Below are 18131 nucleotides of genomic sequence, written 5' to 3'. Positions count from 1 at the left end.
TTGGAAACAACTAAACAATCTCTGTTGTTAATTTTTTTTAACACAGATAACACAACTACAACCACTAAATCTGAAGATGGGCATTATGCACGAACAGATTATGCAGGTACATAAAATTTTCTTCTACTTAAACTGAGCACTTCTCTAAGAGAGTTCTGGGGAATCATTGTTTACCATTCTGCCTAAATAGAACTGACATGTGCTGATCTTTTCTTGCTTAGTTCAAGCTTTCTACAGGCAAGAGTAAACATTTTTTGAAGGAAAGAACACGCACTTTTTTTTTTCCTGAGTTAACGCAATTGTCAAAAATGTCAGTAAGATATAATTAACTTGTTTTGACAGTGCAAATGGTACAAATGACAAAACATTTATCAAATTAATGGGCATCAGTGGAAATTAATGCAATTTTTGGCAGCATATTGTAATAAATGCAAATGTCCTTGCTTGAATTTTCATAAAAGTCAACAATAAAGAAGTTTGATAGTCTCTAAAAAGCTAGAAAGAAAGGGTAACAGCAATTAGTAATCAGATGCAGAGTTTAAAAATATGTGTAACTTTTTTAAAAGCTTAGTTTATTTCTTCATTTATTTAGAAACGACAGTGTAGCTTTTCAGATATGCAAAATTATAAACAATTTTATGCAAAAATCTAAATCTTATTCAGCAATTATAGAATTTTATTTTGAAGAGTATCTCTGCCTATACACTAATATTCTTAAATATATTATAATATATTATAATAATTATATTATAATTATAATATAATAAAATTAATATAATATTACATCTAAGATTATTAAATAACTTATTAGCATATAATTGGAATTTTATGAGATTCTAAATTGTATAGAAATTTGAGGTAAAATATATAAAAGTAAAATTGTTGAAGTTGATAATGATGTACAGGGTTTTCTAAGCATAGCTTTCTATTTAGACATTAAGAAAACGTAACTAGATGTATGGGTAATATTCAACCAGAAAGAAATGCTTCTTTCAAGATATTTACTACCATTTATTCTTTCTTTCTGTAATTTCACTTTCTTTAACAATGTTTCTGGAAAAACAACCAGTATTTCTGAGATTATATTTAAATACAGAATGATGTCTATGAAATAGGGAAAAAAGTTAGTTAATCAGATGTTTTACTTATATCTCCAATCTCTTAAAATTTAAAAGTAATAAAAAGATTATTTTAAAAAATCTTCTGTATCATATATGAATGTTTTTCAACAGGTAGATAGAACATTTTATGAGCTAGAAGCCTGGAATTATCACGGACAATGATACATGGAAAAACATTAGTTATACAATTATATGGCCATCCCCAAGGCATCCAGGAGAGATATTTATAGATATTCCTTGAAAAGAATTGTCTACTGGTAAGTTAGGGAAGAGCCCAAATAAACAAATAGACCTTTTACCCAAAACTCCTTTTATATTTATTTTGAAATCTTTAAGAGACATGCATCTTTTATTTATTTATTTATTTATTTTACTTTTGTTGTGGGGAATTTCTAATATGTGCAAAATGCACACAAAGGTAGGCTGTATACTATGATGAACTCACGTGTACTTATCATTCAAACTCAGTAACATTTACCCAGGACTAACCCAGCCCCATTTCCACCCCATTCTTCTGTTTGTGTGATACCTAGAAGTAAATCCTGGAAATTGCATCATCTCATTCATAAATAGCTGAGCATGCATCTCAGAAAGATCAACCTTTAATTTAACAACCCCATAATCACACCTAAGACAGTTAGGAATTGTTCCTTAAAATACACAGCTTCTATCAAAATCGTTCAATAAATAACACATTTCTTTTCAGTATCACAGAAGGGATGCGTTTTGAGAGATGCTGATCCACAGCAGTATTATTAAAAGTAATAAAAGACAACAATGGAAAATCAAAGTCTGATGTCAGTAATATACAATATGTAGAAACCAATTTAAAAACAGTCCCATTCCTCAACATTCCCAAACTTCCAATAATATTTGCATTTTCCCAAATTGAGGGCCATAAACTTTGGAAAAACTAAAAGGAGCCAAATGGAGAGTCAGTATGTCATTGTCCTCTTAATTTCTGTTTCGCATGCGAGAAATTCTCCAAGGGTGGAAAACAGGAGCGGTGTGGTCTGCGTAACTCACATTCCTAGCAGTCTGCTATGTGCTCACAGTTAATTTAATGTCACAGCCACTTCCCTTGTATCCTTGGACTCTCCCAGCAGAGAGAAGTAATGATCTTAACACATCCTCATTTTTCCTTATACACACATACCTTTAGAAACTATAGATTAAAAACCTTACTAAGCTCATGTCCCCTTGTTCCTTTGAGCCTACTTTTAAAAAGCTATTAATATAAGAATTCATGTTTCTGATTATAAAGACAGATCTTCTTTACAGAAGGTCTAAATGTTAAAATTAATTTATTGTATCTTATTTTAATATAATTTAAAAGAAAGAGACTCCAGTGAGGACCAGCAGGGACTAAATTACAAAAGAAAAAGAAAAGAAAAGAAAAAAGAAGAGAGAAGGAAAAAAAAGAAACAAAGTGAGGGAACATCTGCACAAAAGTAGTATGTGCCGTCGAGGAAGAGTGGCTAACGTGCACAGAGATGTGAATTCTACGATCCTTGCGGACACGTAGATGTCGTCGGCACCAGGAAACCAAAGAATTTCCCAGATCTTCCCTGCCAGTGATACTTTCTGTTTGCTCTGACTTGGGTCTCTGCTCCACACTCTCCCCTTCAAACAGACCCAGAGCACCCAGGGCTTTGGATGTCTGTGTTTCAAAGCCTAGTGGCAGCGTCGCTCTCAGATAAACTAAACATGTCATTTAATTTTATCTCCCATTATCACTCTTGGGCTTGGGCTTAGAATTTAGGCCTGTCTCTTGACTCATAGCAACATTCAGAGAACCCAAACTTTATAAAACCACAAAGCTAGGGTTTCCAAGCTTGCCATTATTTCAAATTGCTAAATTTAAGCTTTCCTTCTGGAAGTTTTAAAATAGCAAATGTTTTATACCTCTTGAAATTTGCAACATCTTTTTTTAAATACATATAATACCCGCTTCATGTCTTGGAATTAAAAAATGAAGTTTGCTATTTTGTTTTTCTTCATCTGCTGTATGTGTTGCTTCTCTGTCTAAAAATCTGGTCATGCTTCAGAAAAAAAGTGAATAGGTATTTTTCCAGCAAAAAAATGTACTTAGTTTTATAAGTTGTTAGATATTTTAAACAGTATAGAGTTAAACTATTTTGTGTTTTTATTATTTAGAAAATGTAATGTATTTTATTTTCTGGCATCCTATACTAGTTTCCAAAAAGGATTTGCAGCATCTTTTAATTAAAATACATTCAATAAGATTGTTTAAACAGAAATTGAAAACATAAAAGCAGAACTGTTAACGAAAATAAATATGTCAGCAATGTAGACTATTGTCCATTTAGCCCTAAGCTTCCTTGCAACCAATATAGAAAGAAAAATTATAGCTGAATCAATTGATTTGACAAATATTTAGAGAGTCCTCATTATACATAAGCCACCATTCTGGGCTTTACAAAGGTAAGCAAATCAACCTAGGTCCTTGCTGAATGGAACTTGGTCTTTATTGTCTGATAAAAATAAAAGTTCAGAGACCACAGACAAAGTTCCTCTACACATAGTATGGATCTTGCTACAAAGCATCCCTAGAAAACACAGAGCAAATAAAATCTTCAACAGGGATTTTAGAAAATACACCAAGGGGCTCTTGGTATGGCTAGAAATTCTTCAAATCAACTTTTTGACAACATTCTAGAGCACAGCAATAAAGCATGTATAATTCAAGGATGGTGTTTCTGTGCTAGACTAACGTAATGAGTTTCACATATGTACATTTCCAAACTGGAAAAAAGAAATAAATGACAGAGACTGCTGAGGACAACAGTTGAGAGGGAGAGCAGATGTCTATGGTTGCACAGGAACTGGGTTACAGAACATTCAGAACACCTTAGTTACAATAAAGAATATGTGGCATTATAGGACGTATGTCAGAAGAGAAAGTTTTCCATTTGTTAGTGGCTATTAGGAGAAAATGTAAGTCCCGGCTTATCTGTGCCTTTGGAGAGAGCCAGGGTTTCCCTAACTCTGAGCCTGGCTGTAGAGATGCCTGGATTCCATGGGCCTGCATGTTGAACGTTACACATTGATGGTTCATTTATTCCTTGTAACATTTGAAAATAATTTTTAAGAAATTTTCTCTTTAGAAATCCATCTCTTATCTTCAAGCAAAAATTTAGATAATTAAGCTCTGTGATATGAATTATGGAAGAAAAAAGCCGGAAGCATACAGTTAACCCAAATTCTATCCACTCTGTTAATATTCCATCAACCCATTTTTCCACACTAAGAGGAAACTGACATCTTGAAAGTGTATCTAGATGGTTTAAGTGAATTGTCATAATAACTGGTTCTCTGCAGAAACCATGGCAATTCACAAAGCTTTTTCACATACGTTGTCTCCTTCACTCTTCACAACAGAAATGTGAGGAAGGTATTACATGCCTTTGACAGGTGCAAAATGGAAGTTCAGGGAGATTAAGTAAAAAGAGTATGTGAGAGAGCGAAGGTTCAGACCGTTATTGCTAATTCCACAATCCACCAAGCGTGAGACCCAGGGAAGAAGGGTCTCTGCCTAACATTTGTAGGGGCTGGGGGACTTTCTCTGCACCTTAAATATTAACCCCTTGGAAGTTCCATACTCAAAAATAAATGTTTCAGTATGAGATCTACATTGCTATGAGATGATCCAGAGAGCTACTCTTCTCTTTGACTTACGTCTGCAGATCCTGGTCATCTCATAAGCACTGCACTGCTCGGTTTTCAGGTTGTCCCATTCTGTTTTCTATTTCTCCGCATAGACAAGAGAAAGCAAGTGAAACGCGTTTGCTACTGAGAAAGGCTACGTTAATAATAAAGAAATTGCTAACCTCTTCATGGTACTTTTTAGTTTTACAAAGATTCATTTACATTACCTCCTTTGTTCTACTGTCAACCCAACAAAACGGGTACAAATGCTAGAGGCTCAGAAAAGCTAAGTGGCTGACCTGGAACTGGATACGTTTGTTTTGGGTTTTTTTTTTTTTTAATTTATTGATTTATTTTTGCAGTTTTTGGCCGGGGCCGGGTTTAAACACACCACCTCTGGTATATGGAGCTGGCGCCCTACTCCTCTGAGCCACAGGCACCGCCTGTGGATACAACATTCTGACATATTGACCACCCACCTGTACAAAGAGGGCACTTACTTTATTTACCTATTATTTCCTTTGATTGCTCTTCCCCTATTCTAGATGTGAATATCCAATGGTTTCATATCATATCTATGACATAAGTTAACTCAATCAAGTGGCAAAAATCTACATTTAAAATGGAAGCTTTCTTTCCCATTTGCTCATGAGCACAAGGAGCACTTCAGCAGAAACCACGTTATGTCTGGGCCAATAATTTGATCTGTAGGAAATAAATAAATAGCAGCAAATGCAGGCAGCAGCTTGTAGCACAAATATTGGTATCAACAGTGAAATAAATAAAAATGTTTGCCCAGGCTATTACAGTGCAACCAGACTAGCCTAGAATATTTAAGCCCAGGAAATGAATTAAGATGTCAAGATTTTTTTTCAAGATCTCTGAGAGAAAGTATCTGGATGCAAGTGTTTTCCCCTCCGGGATTGACATTAGAGTGCTGCGGAATTCATAAGGCTTTCTACGAACTCTAACTCACAATCTTTCCTGCTCTCTTGAACTTCTGCACTTTCATTGTTTTCCCCATAAAATCATGTAGCCAGTCATCTGTAATATTATGTTATAGATAAACACAGGAGTGGTATTTGCAATACAGATGAAGGTTTTCTACTGAAAAGTTGCCTTGGGGCCTGGTAGACACTCTGGAAAACTTTGTGTTTATGCCTCAGTTCATAAACACATCCTGCATCATTTGTATGTGATTTTTCCTATTTGGAATGCTCCTTTCGGAAACAAATTGTTCACCTTGAGGTATTACTTACATACCTTTCTCTGCCATAAAGGTATGGTGCCTTGTTTAGCGGTTGGAGCCACAAAATCAGACAAGACTGAGCTTAAACACTGGCCAGGCTGTTATTAGTTTTTTAGCCTTAAGACAGTTAGTCAAAGGGCCTGTTTCTTCATGAGTTTCACCACCTCTACAGTGGAGATAGTAAACCTACTTCCAAAGGATTGAAGGTACACAGTTATGATTTCATTTTTTTAAAAAGTCTTAAGCTATAGAACTTAAAACATAAAGAATGCAAAATAATACAAACATAAAAGTCAATTTTAATAAATTACTATTGCCCTTATAAACTAAAAAAAAAAAAAAAGACATAATGTAAGGCATTCGCGAGCAACTAATAGCTAACTATTGTTATTACTTTTGTTTTGGTCTGACAATTGAACTTATTTTTATGGGAAATATTATACGTTGTATGGGATATGGTTTGTCCATATGATGTGTGCTCAGAGTCTTTATACATACATTACCATTTATGGATTTGTACAAGTATAGGATGTTTCTGAGTTTATTTCCTACTCTCAAGACACAGAACAACAGCTTGTTGCTGGAGAGTTTGGCCAACGTTTTTCCATCTGTATTCATCATTTATAGAGCACTTATTTATAAGTCTTCAGTAAAATGATGTCTCAATTTTTATACAGCCAATTTCCTTCTAATCAACATAATTTTATGTATGGTATATTTTGTGATAGGTGCCTAAAAGTAATATGATTATACAATTATTAGGACATGAGATTCAAATAGAAACTTAGGAGGAGGACCTGGCATATGACAGAACTGCAAGATGATATTGCTCATGTTACTTTTCAATTTGAACTTTAAAATCCATCATTTATACTCCAGGGAATATGTTTGAAGGATCTACAAATTTATTATTTAGAAGAAACCTATGTGATGGATGTCCAAACAATAATAACAGGAATGTGATATATAGAAATTTATTTTTATTCATCTAAAGCATTATTTTCACTCAGAAATGCTAGTAGGTGCAGTGGCTCACACCTGTAATCCTAGCCATCTGGGAAGCCAAGGAGGTGGATTGACTGAACTCAGGAGTTCAAGACCAGCCTGAGCTAGAGCAAGGGATTCCATCTCTAAAAATAGCTGGGCATTGTGATAGGTGCCTATAGTCCCAGCTACTCGGGAGGCTGAAGCAAGAGATCACTTGAGCCCAGCGGTCTGAGGTTGCTGTGAGCTGTGACACCATAGCACTCTACAGAGGGCAACACAGTAAGACTCTGTCACAAAAAAAAAAAAAGAAAAAGAAAAGAAATGCCAGTGTCAATACATCAATAACACGCATTTCAAAGACATCAGAACAAATGCTTCCAATGAGCTGATTATAAAGAAAAAACAGGTCTACTTAGCATCGGAGGCAAAAAGGAAAGCAGGTCTTTGAGCGCACATACCTAGATACTGCTAGTGAGATGCCCTGATACCCACCTTAACTTACTGTTTTACCTTAAGCATGTCATTTCTCTTCCCAGGAAGAGTACTGTAAGTATGGGTAGAATTGCAAAACTGAAAGAAGAGTAGGCTATATCCCAATGTTCTACATAATCTCAAGGCACAAGGCACCATGTTTTCTGCAAAACTAGTAAATAGAATTCAAGCAGTTTCCAAAAAAATAAACATGCACACACAGTGTTCACAGCACTTTGATTTGCTGCCTGTGCTAATGAGGCTGCCATGCCCCAAATATATGAACCCACATTATGAAGTGCAATGAAAAGTCCGTTCTCACATCTTGATGATTTGAGATTGCATATAAACATAATCAACTAAAAATATTTTAAGATATCTGTGAAACTAAATCTACCAGAGAAACTACATTTCCAAACAGATACTCCCTTCATGGGGATAGTTTGTTCCCTCCAGTTGTTCATTTGGAAAACGCTTACACTTTTGGTTTTGAACTCAAATTGTAATCAAAAGGAATCTAATTTATGAGTCAAACTCCAGGCTCAGCAAGTGTGTGGAAATCTGTGATAAGGCTTGAGGGAAGTGATGGCCTAGTAATCTGGAAATGGTAATGAGGAGCTAAGAGAATATCAAGCCATCTCTGAGCCCTGAGGGTCAGGGCAGGAGGGTGGCAATAGAGCTACCTAAGGATTCACTACTCTCAGGGGGAGCTAGTGCTTCAGGAAGCAAGAGGAAAGGTGAGAATTCCAGGGACGCATCTGAGAGTAGACGGGAATTTGGCCATCGTGGAGCACAGTTCCAAGTGAGCTTTGGAAAGTCCCTGGAAGTGGAGGGCACAGAGATGGACTTCACCCCGGGCAGAGCACCAGCAATCACAGGTCTGATGATTTGGGGGGAGACGAATAACTGGGTCAGGGTAATACAAGAACTAGACTTCGGATGTCGATTAAATTCATGCCAAAGCAAGAATGGCTCTCAGACTAGTAAACTCTGAAATCTAAATTCTGGCTGTGTCAAGAGTAAGCCACCTCTCAGTGGCGAACTCAAGTTAACATAACTCAGTGTCTGCAGATTCATTTGCAATGAGAAAGAATTATCAGGGGATTTCCATCCTCCCCAGTGTATTCTCTTCCTAGAGTTGAATGACCACAGAAGCCCAGTTATAACAATATTACTTACTGAGTGTAAATAGAACATGTATTGTTCAGATGTTTAAGATGTCAAGCTAAAATAGCCTGACACTAATGTCTACCCCACAGGGATAAGCTGCCCTCAAATCAGGGTAAAGAAGCTGCATCCTTGGCCAGGACCCCCTTTCCCGTGGTCAGAACGTGCACTGATATTGGCTTATGGACTCCATTTTGTCTGAGTTTCCGTTTCTGGTTTGCCTCCCATCCAGTCAAATATTTTATAGGTAAAGTAAATTTAATCAAAGTAAAATTGGGGCCTGGTCTCCCAGAAGCCATTTTATGACTTTAAATCATTCAGGCTCTGAAGGAGCACAGAGCAGTTCTGCTATCTCCTTTTGAGCCCTTCTGGGACTCTTGCTCAGCAGCCCCCAAGAAAATGACAATATTAGTATATATCTCCAGTCATATTGCCTTGGTAGGTTCATCTGCATTGTGAAAAACTGCAAAAGTTCTAACAAAATTAATTTTCAAAGCTATGTTTTAACATGTATTTCAAAGAGATTTGACTAATTACAAAGAAAAATACATAATTCTTAAAAACAAGTTTAATATTTGGGGGGTTTTTCTATGTTTTTGTGGTGACATTGTTAATGTTTAACTTCATAAAACATAAACAGAATGAATTCATTAGCCTTCATGGAAAGAGAGGGAGGATTCTGCAGAGAGCTATTAATGCACTGTCAATGTTTGATAGCGTTACATAACATTCCTATAAAATATATTTCACACCAACAAAAAAATGCCCTGCTTTTAATCTTTCTTTACATTCCCTGAGGTTCAAAGGTGTGTGTGTCATACATTACAAAACTCCCTCTCAAGAGTATGTCTCTAAAAGTTCATTTAATAATGGAAATTAATGTCGGTTTAGCTAAAAAAAGAAAAGATTCAATAAATTTCTAAAAATCATTTTGAAAATGAAGCCTAAAAACAAGCTCCATTTGTCCTCCAGAAATTAAGTATTCCAGAAAGATCATGTGTTATTAGTCTACAGACTTTAAACCAACAAGCGATTAGTATATTGTCAGGCAGTACACATCCGAATTCACTTCTGCAGATTGATTGTCCGTGTACTGTCACAATTATTCTACAAATCTTGCACCACTGGGTTTTTTCCTATTTGTTTTTCTGTTATTTAAAGAGCTCCAGGGAAGTTGAAGGTTTCCTGTTGTTTGAAATAACCTCTGAGCAAATCCCACTCCCATGCCCAGACTCCAGCCCCGGTCACTCACCCTTTCCCGACATTTGGCACGTATGCCTTTGTGATTGGTACTGATTTTTAACGAAATGCAGCTACAGAAGCATGAGAAAAGAAAGAACCAATGAGCAGACCAGAGAAACTTATCTATGTGGTAGTTTTAATGAAGTGTCCACGTTGTCTTCTAGACACAGAACAATCCTGTCAAAATAATGGGCAGCTATTAATTGTTCCTGATCTGAGGAGATTGTGAGTTCTATGTGCTAATATCGAACGTGGTTGCCTCCTGCAGCTTACTATGCTTCTGAGCTATTCACTTTAGCTATAAACTGATACATGCCCAGGAAACACAGCAAATTGTAATGTTATTCTAAGAAAACCACTATTATCTTCATTACAGTCATAATTATTATTCTCATCATAATCATCAGGAAAATAATACCACTGGAATAGGCTCGCTTAGCTCATTCCAAAATCAACTAGAAATTATATGTGAGTTATTTGTTGTTTTGGATTCTCTGCAGGGCTCTTCTCCAATAATATGGATAATAATATTTATTTTTTAATTTCAGTTGGATTTTAGAGCAAATGACTTACAAATAGAATTTTGTAGGAGAAAGAGCTTAGAGCAGGAAAGCAGAATATTTGACTTAGTCTCATCTCTAGTCTAAGCTAACTCCTCTAAACTTAAAATTTTAGCCTCTCAGAACAGAAGTTTCTCCATCAGTAAAATTTGGAAATAAGTTGAGATTATTTAGTCTTTCTAGCTTTAGGATTCTATGACATAGTATATAACTTTAATTCCTAAATTATGATTGAAGGAGCGTTATTGACCATCAGCTTCTTGCAGTGGTTCTCAATTTTGCCATATCTCCACCTACCCCTCCTTCTTAACCTCCGCCACCACCACCACTGTGGGACATTGGTAACTTCTCAAGACATTAATGCCTGAGGCAGGGTAAGGCATGCTACTGGAATCTGATGGGTGAAGGTTAGAATTCTGTTATACCTCTTACATTGCACAGGACAGAACCCTACCAAAAACAAATTATTTAGCCAAAATGCCAGTAGTGTTGAGGTTTACAAATCTTGTCTCATGGTGCTAAAAATTATGATAATGTACATGTTAGGTAGGGTCTAGAAGTTAAGGAACATTGTGCAGTACAGAGCTGTGCTCACTAATAATTTCTCAGTTCTCTTAGTACCCCACAGGAGATAAGTCCCAGGCCAAAGATTGTCAACTTAGTCTAACGTTCTACACAGCTTGCTGCTTAATACACACAGACACATACACGCCCTTATTTTAAGCATAAGAGTTGTCTCATACTAGAAATGTAAAGTTTCACATATAAGAGGGAGTGTATGTCTCTGCAATGGCTTACGGGAAGAATAAAAACTTATCTAGTTATAGAAGAAGTTGTACTTTTAGTTATCCTAAGTTATTGGATCACTCATCTGATTCAGCATTACTAAATAGTATCTTCATAGCCTGAGTTCCTTCTTTGCTCCTGTTTAAGGCCGTGTCATTTTTTGTTCATGTTAGCTATTTCTTACAGATTTTTACTAACCTGATGAGCCAAACGCTGGCTGCGCATCTGAAAGATTATTTAATGATGTTTTTGAAAAGGCAACAGCAACCATTTTAAAGCTCCTTCTTATAATATTATTTGAGTGCTTTTCTATCATAAATTATTATAAACCTTAACTCACAGAAATGTATTTAAAACCAACTGGCTAAATGCTATTAAAATATCAGGTGGCAATTCTTGAAACTGAAATTGGTGTGTTGTTCATGGAAAAAAATATTTGATATGGCATTAGAATTTAAGTGAACATAAAAACTTTCCTAGCTGAAAGAGAAGGGGGACCTGAAGATGTCTTTTAAAAGACAACTTAGCAGCCAACTACACAGCGCCACGCTCATGCCCAGGGAGGGACAGGAATAAGCGCTCCTCCGGGGCTTCCCAGGCACAGACCTTGTCTGGAATGGGGAATAAGCCTTGCTGCAGTGCTGTGCTGTCTCACCTTGTAAAATAAAGTTATTGGTTTTGCAACAAGGACAATGAGGATATTTGTTTAAAAAGACAGCTTGAAAATATAGCAGGGACAACAAGAAATGATAAATGAGCAAGTCTTTTCTATAGTAATTACTTTAGTATTGAAACAAATGAATAACTTTCCCAGCAATGCTATTTTCTGTCTTAGGTTATACTACAGCCTATTCATATAGTATGGGCAGCATTTCTCTTTTTACTGGGAAGAAAATAAGAAGGAGGAGTTGGTAAATAAATTGTCTGAGAAATCTGGGTTAATGTCTTGTGAAACATACGATGCATTTTGTGAAAACAGACCATTTCTGAAAAGTTACACAGCTGAAATTTTTGGTTTGTTTTCATTTACACTAGTTTTATGCCAAACATTAGTTGTTAAGAGAAAAATTGAGGTAAATCTTTCTGGTATAGACAGTGAAATAATATATAGTTATTTATAATCTGTTTAGTCAGTGTTATTCTATATGTGATTTATTAATTTTACCAATGTTTTGGTTTTTGTGAAAAACACGCGATGATTTATCATTAAGTCTTAAATTCTAAACCTAGCTGCTCAGTGTACTGTCATGTAATCTAGAGAAGTCCTCAAGATTCTTTGAAATAAATATAGTATCTTTTGTGTCTTTTGCATACGTTTTGGAGATATGCAATACCACTATGTAGTTATAAGGAATTACTATTAGCACAAATTTAATGTATGGATATGCCTCGTTATAAAATTTGTACATATTGTCATCAGAGTTTTAATTATTTTCCAGATAGAAGTAATTATTTCATTTAGATAGCATGAATTGACCTCATTTTAATAAAATTCAAACTGAAGATCTTTAAATTCTAGATTTTTATTTTCCCATTCTTATGCATTAGCATTTTAATTAGGTGATAAAAAACTTAATGACAAGGATGATGTAGTCTATTTTCCTGGTCTATATATAAAGCTTGTAGTCTATTTTCCTGGACTATATTTATGCCCTAGAAGTATCTATTCTCCACTGATTGCCTTTAGTCTCATTCAAGCTAAATTTTCCAAAAGCACAGGACGGTTAAGGGTAACCATTCATACTGTTACAAAGAGGACTCTATCCTGAAAGCCTTTTAAGTCACGGAAGGGAACATTGAACTCAACATGTGTAGAGTGTTTCAGACTAAATTTACCATATTAGTCCAAGATAATATTATTTAGCCCTGTAAGAAAAATCTAATATGTAATTTGAAGACAATTGTATGCCAGGTAAAATTATGAGTTAAAAATATTAAGAGCAAACTCCAAACTCTATTATTTTCACATTTTGGAATGTGAGATTTCATTAAGAGCCTTCATAAACCTTTCTAGCACCAATCACGGAAAGTTTGGTTGAAACTCTTGTCTTCCTTTGGGATAAACAAAAAATAATTAAATAGCCAGTCTAGTCACTGGTATTAATGAAAACCAAACTCTAACCTCCTTCCATCGTATAAATGAGGCTTTGAGAGGAAAAAAAAAAAAACTAAACTAAATTTTTTTGGAGAAGTAGGTTTCCTAAATGTTCTTAATCACCTAAATCCATTGATGAATAACCCTCAATATAAAAAAGAAAATGATTTTGTTAGTTAACAAAGGTTTGTTGTTGTTATTGTTGTTGTTTTCCCCATCCTTGGTATTTGATTTCCAAGAATTCCCTTTAGTTGAAAAAGAAAACAACTCCGGAAGTTTACCTTCATAGCTTATATTAACTTTACCATTATAATATTTTCAGTAGACAGGCTTCTTAGGGTTTAGAAAAATATATCTACAAATTATTATTAGACTTTGGATTTAATTTTGAGCCTTGAAATAGCATAGTTCATTTACTATTTTATGTGACATTTTAAAAACCTGAGCAAACAGTATTATTCTTAGAAAAGAAAAGCTCTTTCTCACTAGATTCAGCATTTAGAAACAATATTGAATTGATTTGAATCAGAAAATTGTCCCTGAACACCTGCAATGAATATAAACATTAGGCAGATGATCTCACCTTTTATTTCCTGTCTGAGTCCTGTTCTGTTTCCTTTGAGTGGTTCTCAATCTTCATTCAAACATTGTATGTGTTCAGATGCATCCCAAAGCCAGAGCTCACTCTCGGGTTTGCCAGAGCCCAGGCTTACTGCCCTTGCTACTTCAGAGCTGTGCAAGGCTCTAGTGCCCTACAAGAGAAACCTCGTAATCAGAAGCATGTTATAATCACCCTCCCAGACACTGTCATCTTACACGTCAAAACCACTTGTGTATTTTACTACTGTTTCTTCACCTCCAAACAGAATATAGTGCTTTTAGGTGACTAAAGCTCTCCTGCTCTGCCCTTCAGGCAGAATTCTTACATTCCTTGGTGTGACAAAGGTTCATATCCCTTTCTACTCCTAGGAGGAAAAAAAAGAGACTAAAATGCATCATTAATCATGCAAACTGTCTACAGCAACAATGCCAAGAAAATAATCATCCCCATACCACCCATCAATATTCCTGACACCTGTCTACAAACTCAGGTCATGCATATCCATCTGCCTTTAGAGAAGTGTCAGTGTGCAGACATCCTTTCACTATTTTTAGGGTCATGTTAAAATTATTCACCACCTGCCTGTCAGTTTATCCAGTTTGTCATATTATCCTCATCCACCAATGTCTATTACTGGTCATTCTTCTTTTGCATTGTGACTTTAGAGCGTGAGAGTGTTGGATGCTTTTGAAATCGTCAAATGTAAGACAGAGAGTAAAATCCTACTGTAGGCCAGAGTTCATCCCAAGAAATTACTATGCTCAGTGTCCCTTCATGCTTAATAGAAAATACAGACGTTTGGGGTTCCCATGTCTACTGCAATTTCCACTTCAATCTAATGTCTGGTAAATGAATTCTGGTTTCTAATGACTTTTATTAGAAAATCCACAGTATTTCTGCCTTGGGAAATGGTTCTAAGAGTTTTAAAACACACCTTACAAATGAAACTTTTTAAAATTAAGGGGTTAAACAAAAGTTGTTCTGGTGAAACTGTTGTACTCAAATGCCTAGAAATACAGTATATGCAAAATATAAAAGGGAATAGAAACTTTGAGAGAATAATATGATGCAGCATAAGAAACTCAGAAAGTATGATATGTCTCATCTATTATTCTTAATATAAAAATCGTAATTCCCAAAACCAGTCACTCAAATCTTTTCCTGGTGTCAAGTTCACTTAAAAATGTTTATTTTGCCTTAATGTGATTTCAAACTGGTATAACTCTCTGCCATCTTTGCTTATTTTTAACTTATTTTGATTTCCTTCTACTAACCCCTGTGAAATGGGTTGTGGTATTGTCGAATAACAAAAACATTTCCATGGGTTAATTCAATTAAGTTTATGAACTCATCCTAGAAGTGCTACATACCTCATTGCTGAGTATCACCGGGATCACCTTCGAAGTAGTCCCCTTGGAGTCTGTGCACCAGGGCCAGAACCTAGTCCACCCTTCAGAACATTTTTTTCTAGGATTAGTTTGCAAATTGTAATTGTCTGACCTCAGGTGATGACAGCTCTGATGGCCATTCCAGAAAAGAGTCCCAAATTGTTTTGAAAGGTAGACTAGGTGCTGGCATCAGTGCAGAGCTTGCCACAGGGAAGTTTGCAAGTGACCACAGTGATATTCAATAATGAAGTATGCAGCACTTTTTCTAGGACCAGTTCTTAAAATAATTGTCCAAGCTTTGTAGGTGGGAAAATCTCAGAGGGAAGATTTAGTGCACCCTTGATTCCAGCCACTGCACACATGGTTTCCCAGGGCAACCTGTGCTGGGTCTTGCATGTGCCCATAACCTCTGTGAGCTGTAGTTTTCTTCTCTCTAAGTTCTAGATCTCTGATCGATGATCTCCAGTGTCTGCTCCCCATAATAGTCTACTTTCTATTAATTTGTACAGTGATGGCACATAAAGCAACAAACTGAAGTGTTCCATTATTGCCTAAATAGTGACTTTCCCGGAAGTTGCATAAACATGTTAGAATCCTGGAAGTGATTCGCAAACACAGAGTGTCTTCAGCATCACTGTTGCTGTAGCGGGCCCATGTCGCTGGCCCAAGCTCCTCAAAAGGATAAATTCTGAGTCTCAAATGGTACCCATTATTTTCAGACATTGTCCAATGACTTGACTTTAACTGTGATGCTCATGAAATAAAGTGTCCTGGTTCTCAGGCTGCTGGTATCTAGGACTTCAAAGTGGCAGACATAATAAGGCAACCTAAGACCCACAAGATGTGCTCATATAGAGGATGCGGTACCTTAGAGACACTATGATTTAATTAGCTTCTTGGGTTCAGAATTTTAATTAGTGAATTGCTTATGAGGATTGATCAATTTGTCACTGAGGATAGTAGTATGTGTTTGACTTTTTTGGAAGTGAGAAAATTCAGAGGCAAACTACACCCAAGCCCCTTTCCAATGTTAAATTCAAAAGCTCATATTACCTAATAAGCACCCACATACTAATAATTATTCAAATAACTTTTTATGGCAAATAGAAAATAAAACATTAAAAGTGCTGAGGGAGGAAGAAAATCGTAGGCACTCACATTTATTTAGCATTTATTTTGCATTGTGCATTCTAAATACAACATCCTGTTTCATCTCTTTACAACCTGCCGGGAGAATAGATATAATGAGGCCTTTTTAGAAATGAGGAAAGTGTCGCTCAAAAATGTTGATGCAACAGAGCTGGAATTCAAGCTGATGGAGTAACTTGGCTTGGCAATAAGGGAAGTCAGACGTGTTACAGAAAAGGTGACGTTTGCATTGAGAAAAGAATGCTGTCTTCTGAGAAGAGACAGAGGCGAGAAAAGAGCGTTATAGACACAGTGAACATCATTTAAAAGGCAAAGCGGCTTTGATGAACCAGAATGTTTAGGAATGGCGTGTCTGAAGCCTGAGAGGAAGACAGGGAACAAACAAAGCTAACCGAGAATTCCGTCAAGGCTCTTTGCTCATGTGCAAAGGAAGTAGTTGAAATTTATTTTAAATAATGTTGTATTTTTTATAATGAAATCACCACCCCCACCACCCTGGTGGTGGAGTGAAGAATAGGCTGGCGAGACGAGTAGATGGTAAACTGAATTTGGAGAATATGGTGGCAATGGTAAAGAATGAATGCAGTTGGCGGCAGTGGCCACAGACAGGAAGAAACAGATAGTAGGTGGATTTAGGAGATGAATGTTTCCCAGATTTGCTCACGAGGTAGGAATGTCGAGAGAAATGGAGGGTCACGAGAACTATGAAGGTTCCTTATATGGCTGTCTGGATGAATGATAGCTCTGTTCCCTAAAATAATGATAGTATGGGGAACAGCAGATTCAAGGACCAAACGATGAGCCCGTGTTTGGTTGGTTTTGTCTGAAGGCATCAAGGTGGAGATGGACTTGTGGGCCTAGAGATCTGAAGAGAAGCGGAAGTGACAAAGAGGATATGGTCATCCTCAGGTAGAAGCTGAGCTTGGGGGTGCCGGGGAATTCACGAAGAGGAGAAAGCAAGGATGACAGTAATAAATGCCTGGGGAAAGTGGGGAGATAGCAAGGAACCCAGGGAGCAAATGGAGTTTGTGGGAACGCTCAGTAACTTCTATTTCCTTCCTTCTTTCTCTATGTTTCTTTTCCCCAATGTCAAGTAAACAATCATTTCACTTGGAGAGCTGTATTTAGAAGTGCCTTTCCTGTTCCCAAGCTTGCTCTCCTATCCAGTGCTGCCTGCCTTCTGTGTGCCCCAGCCCTTCTCCGTGCTCACCAGGGGCGCTTCTTCCCTGACTTCCCTAGAAAAACCCTCACATGCTTCCGGCGCAAGGCTGCTGGGCCATTCTCACGACTATCCACTTCACACATGCATTCTCATTCTTGCTGCCAGTATTGCTTTATTTTCTGCACTTTGCTTCCTACAAACCCAATTTCATATACTTATTACTGTTTTTTGTTGTTGTTGTTGTTATTGTTTTGTTTTGTTTTGTTGCAGTTTCTGGCCAGGGCCACGTTTGAACCCACCACCTCTGGTACATGAGGCTGGCGCCCTCCTCCTTTGAGCCCAGGTGGCACCACCCATTATATTTTCATGTTCTGTCTTCTTTTCTTTATTTTTTTTTTTTTATTTTTGAGACAGAGTCTCACTTTGTCACCCTCAGAGTCTCACCATCACAGCTCACAGCAACCTCCAGCTTTGGGGCTTAGGC

General features: G+C 36.6%; 1 protein-coding gene across 2 annotated transcripts in view; it reads left to right on the top strand.

Annotated features, from left to right (window-relative positions):
• The window catches only part of TMEFF2 (transmembrane protein with EGF like and two follistatin like domains 2), a 256835-nt gene that overhangs the window by 207510 nt on the left and 31194 nt on the right, over positions 1 to 18131 (top strand). For both annotated transcript variants that reach the window (XM_003801832.3, XM_003801833.3), the window contains exon 7: positions 47 to 106. In XM_003801832.3, the coding sequence (XP_003801880.1) occupies positions 47 to 106 (60 nt within the window). The remainder of the gene's footprint in view (positions 1 to 46; positions 107 to 18131) is intronic.

This window comes from Otolemur garnettii, unplaced genomic scaffold (genome assembly GCF_000181295.1).
Source record: "Otolemur garnettii isolate 467f Iridium unplaced genomic scaffold, OtoGar3 scaffold00222, whole genome shotgun sequence".
Classification (NCBI taxonomy): Eukaryota; Metazoa; Chordata; class Mammalia; order Primates; family Galagidae; genus Otolemur; species Otolemur garnettii.
Note: the sequence above shows the minus strand (reverse complement) of the source record. Positions and strands in the feature narration are given on the sequence as shown.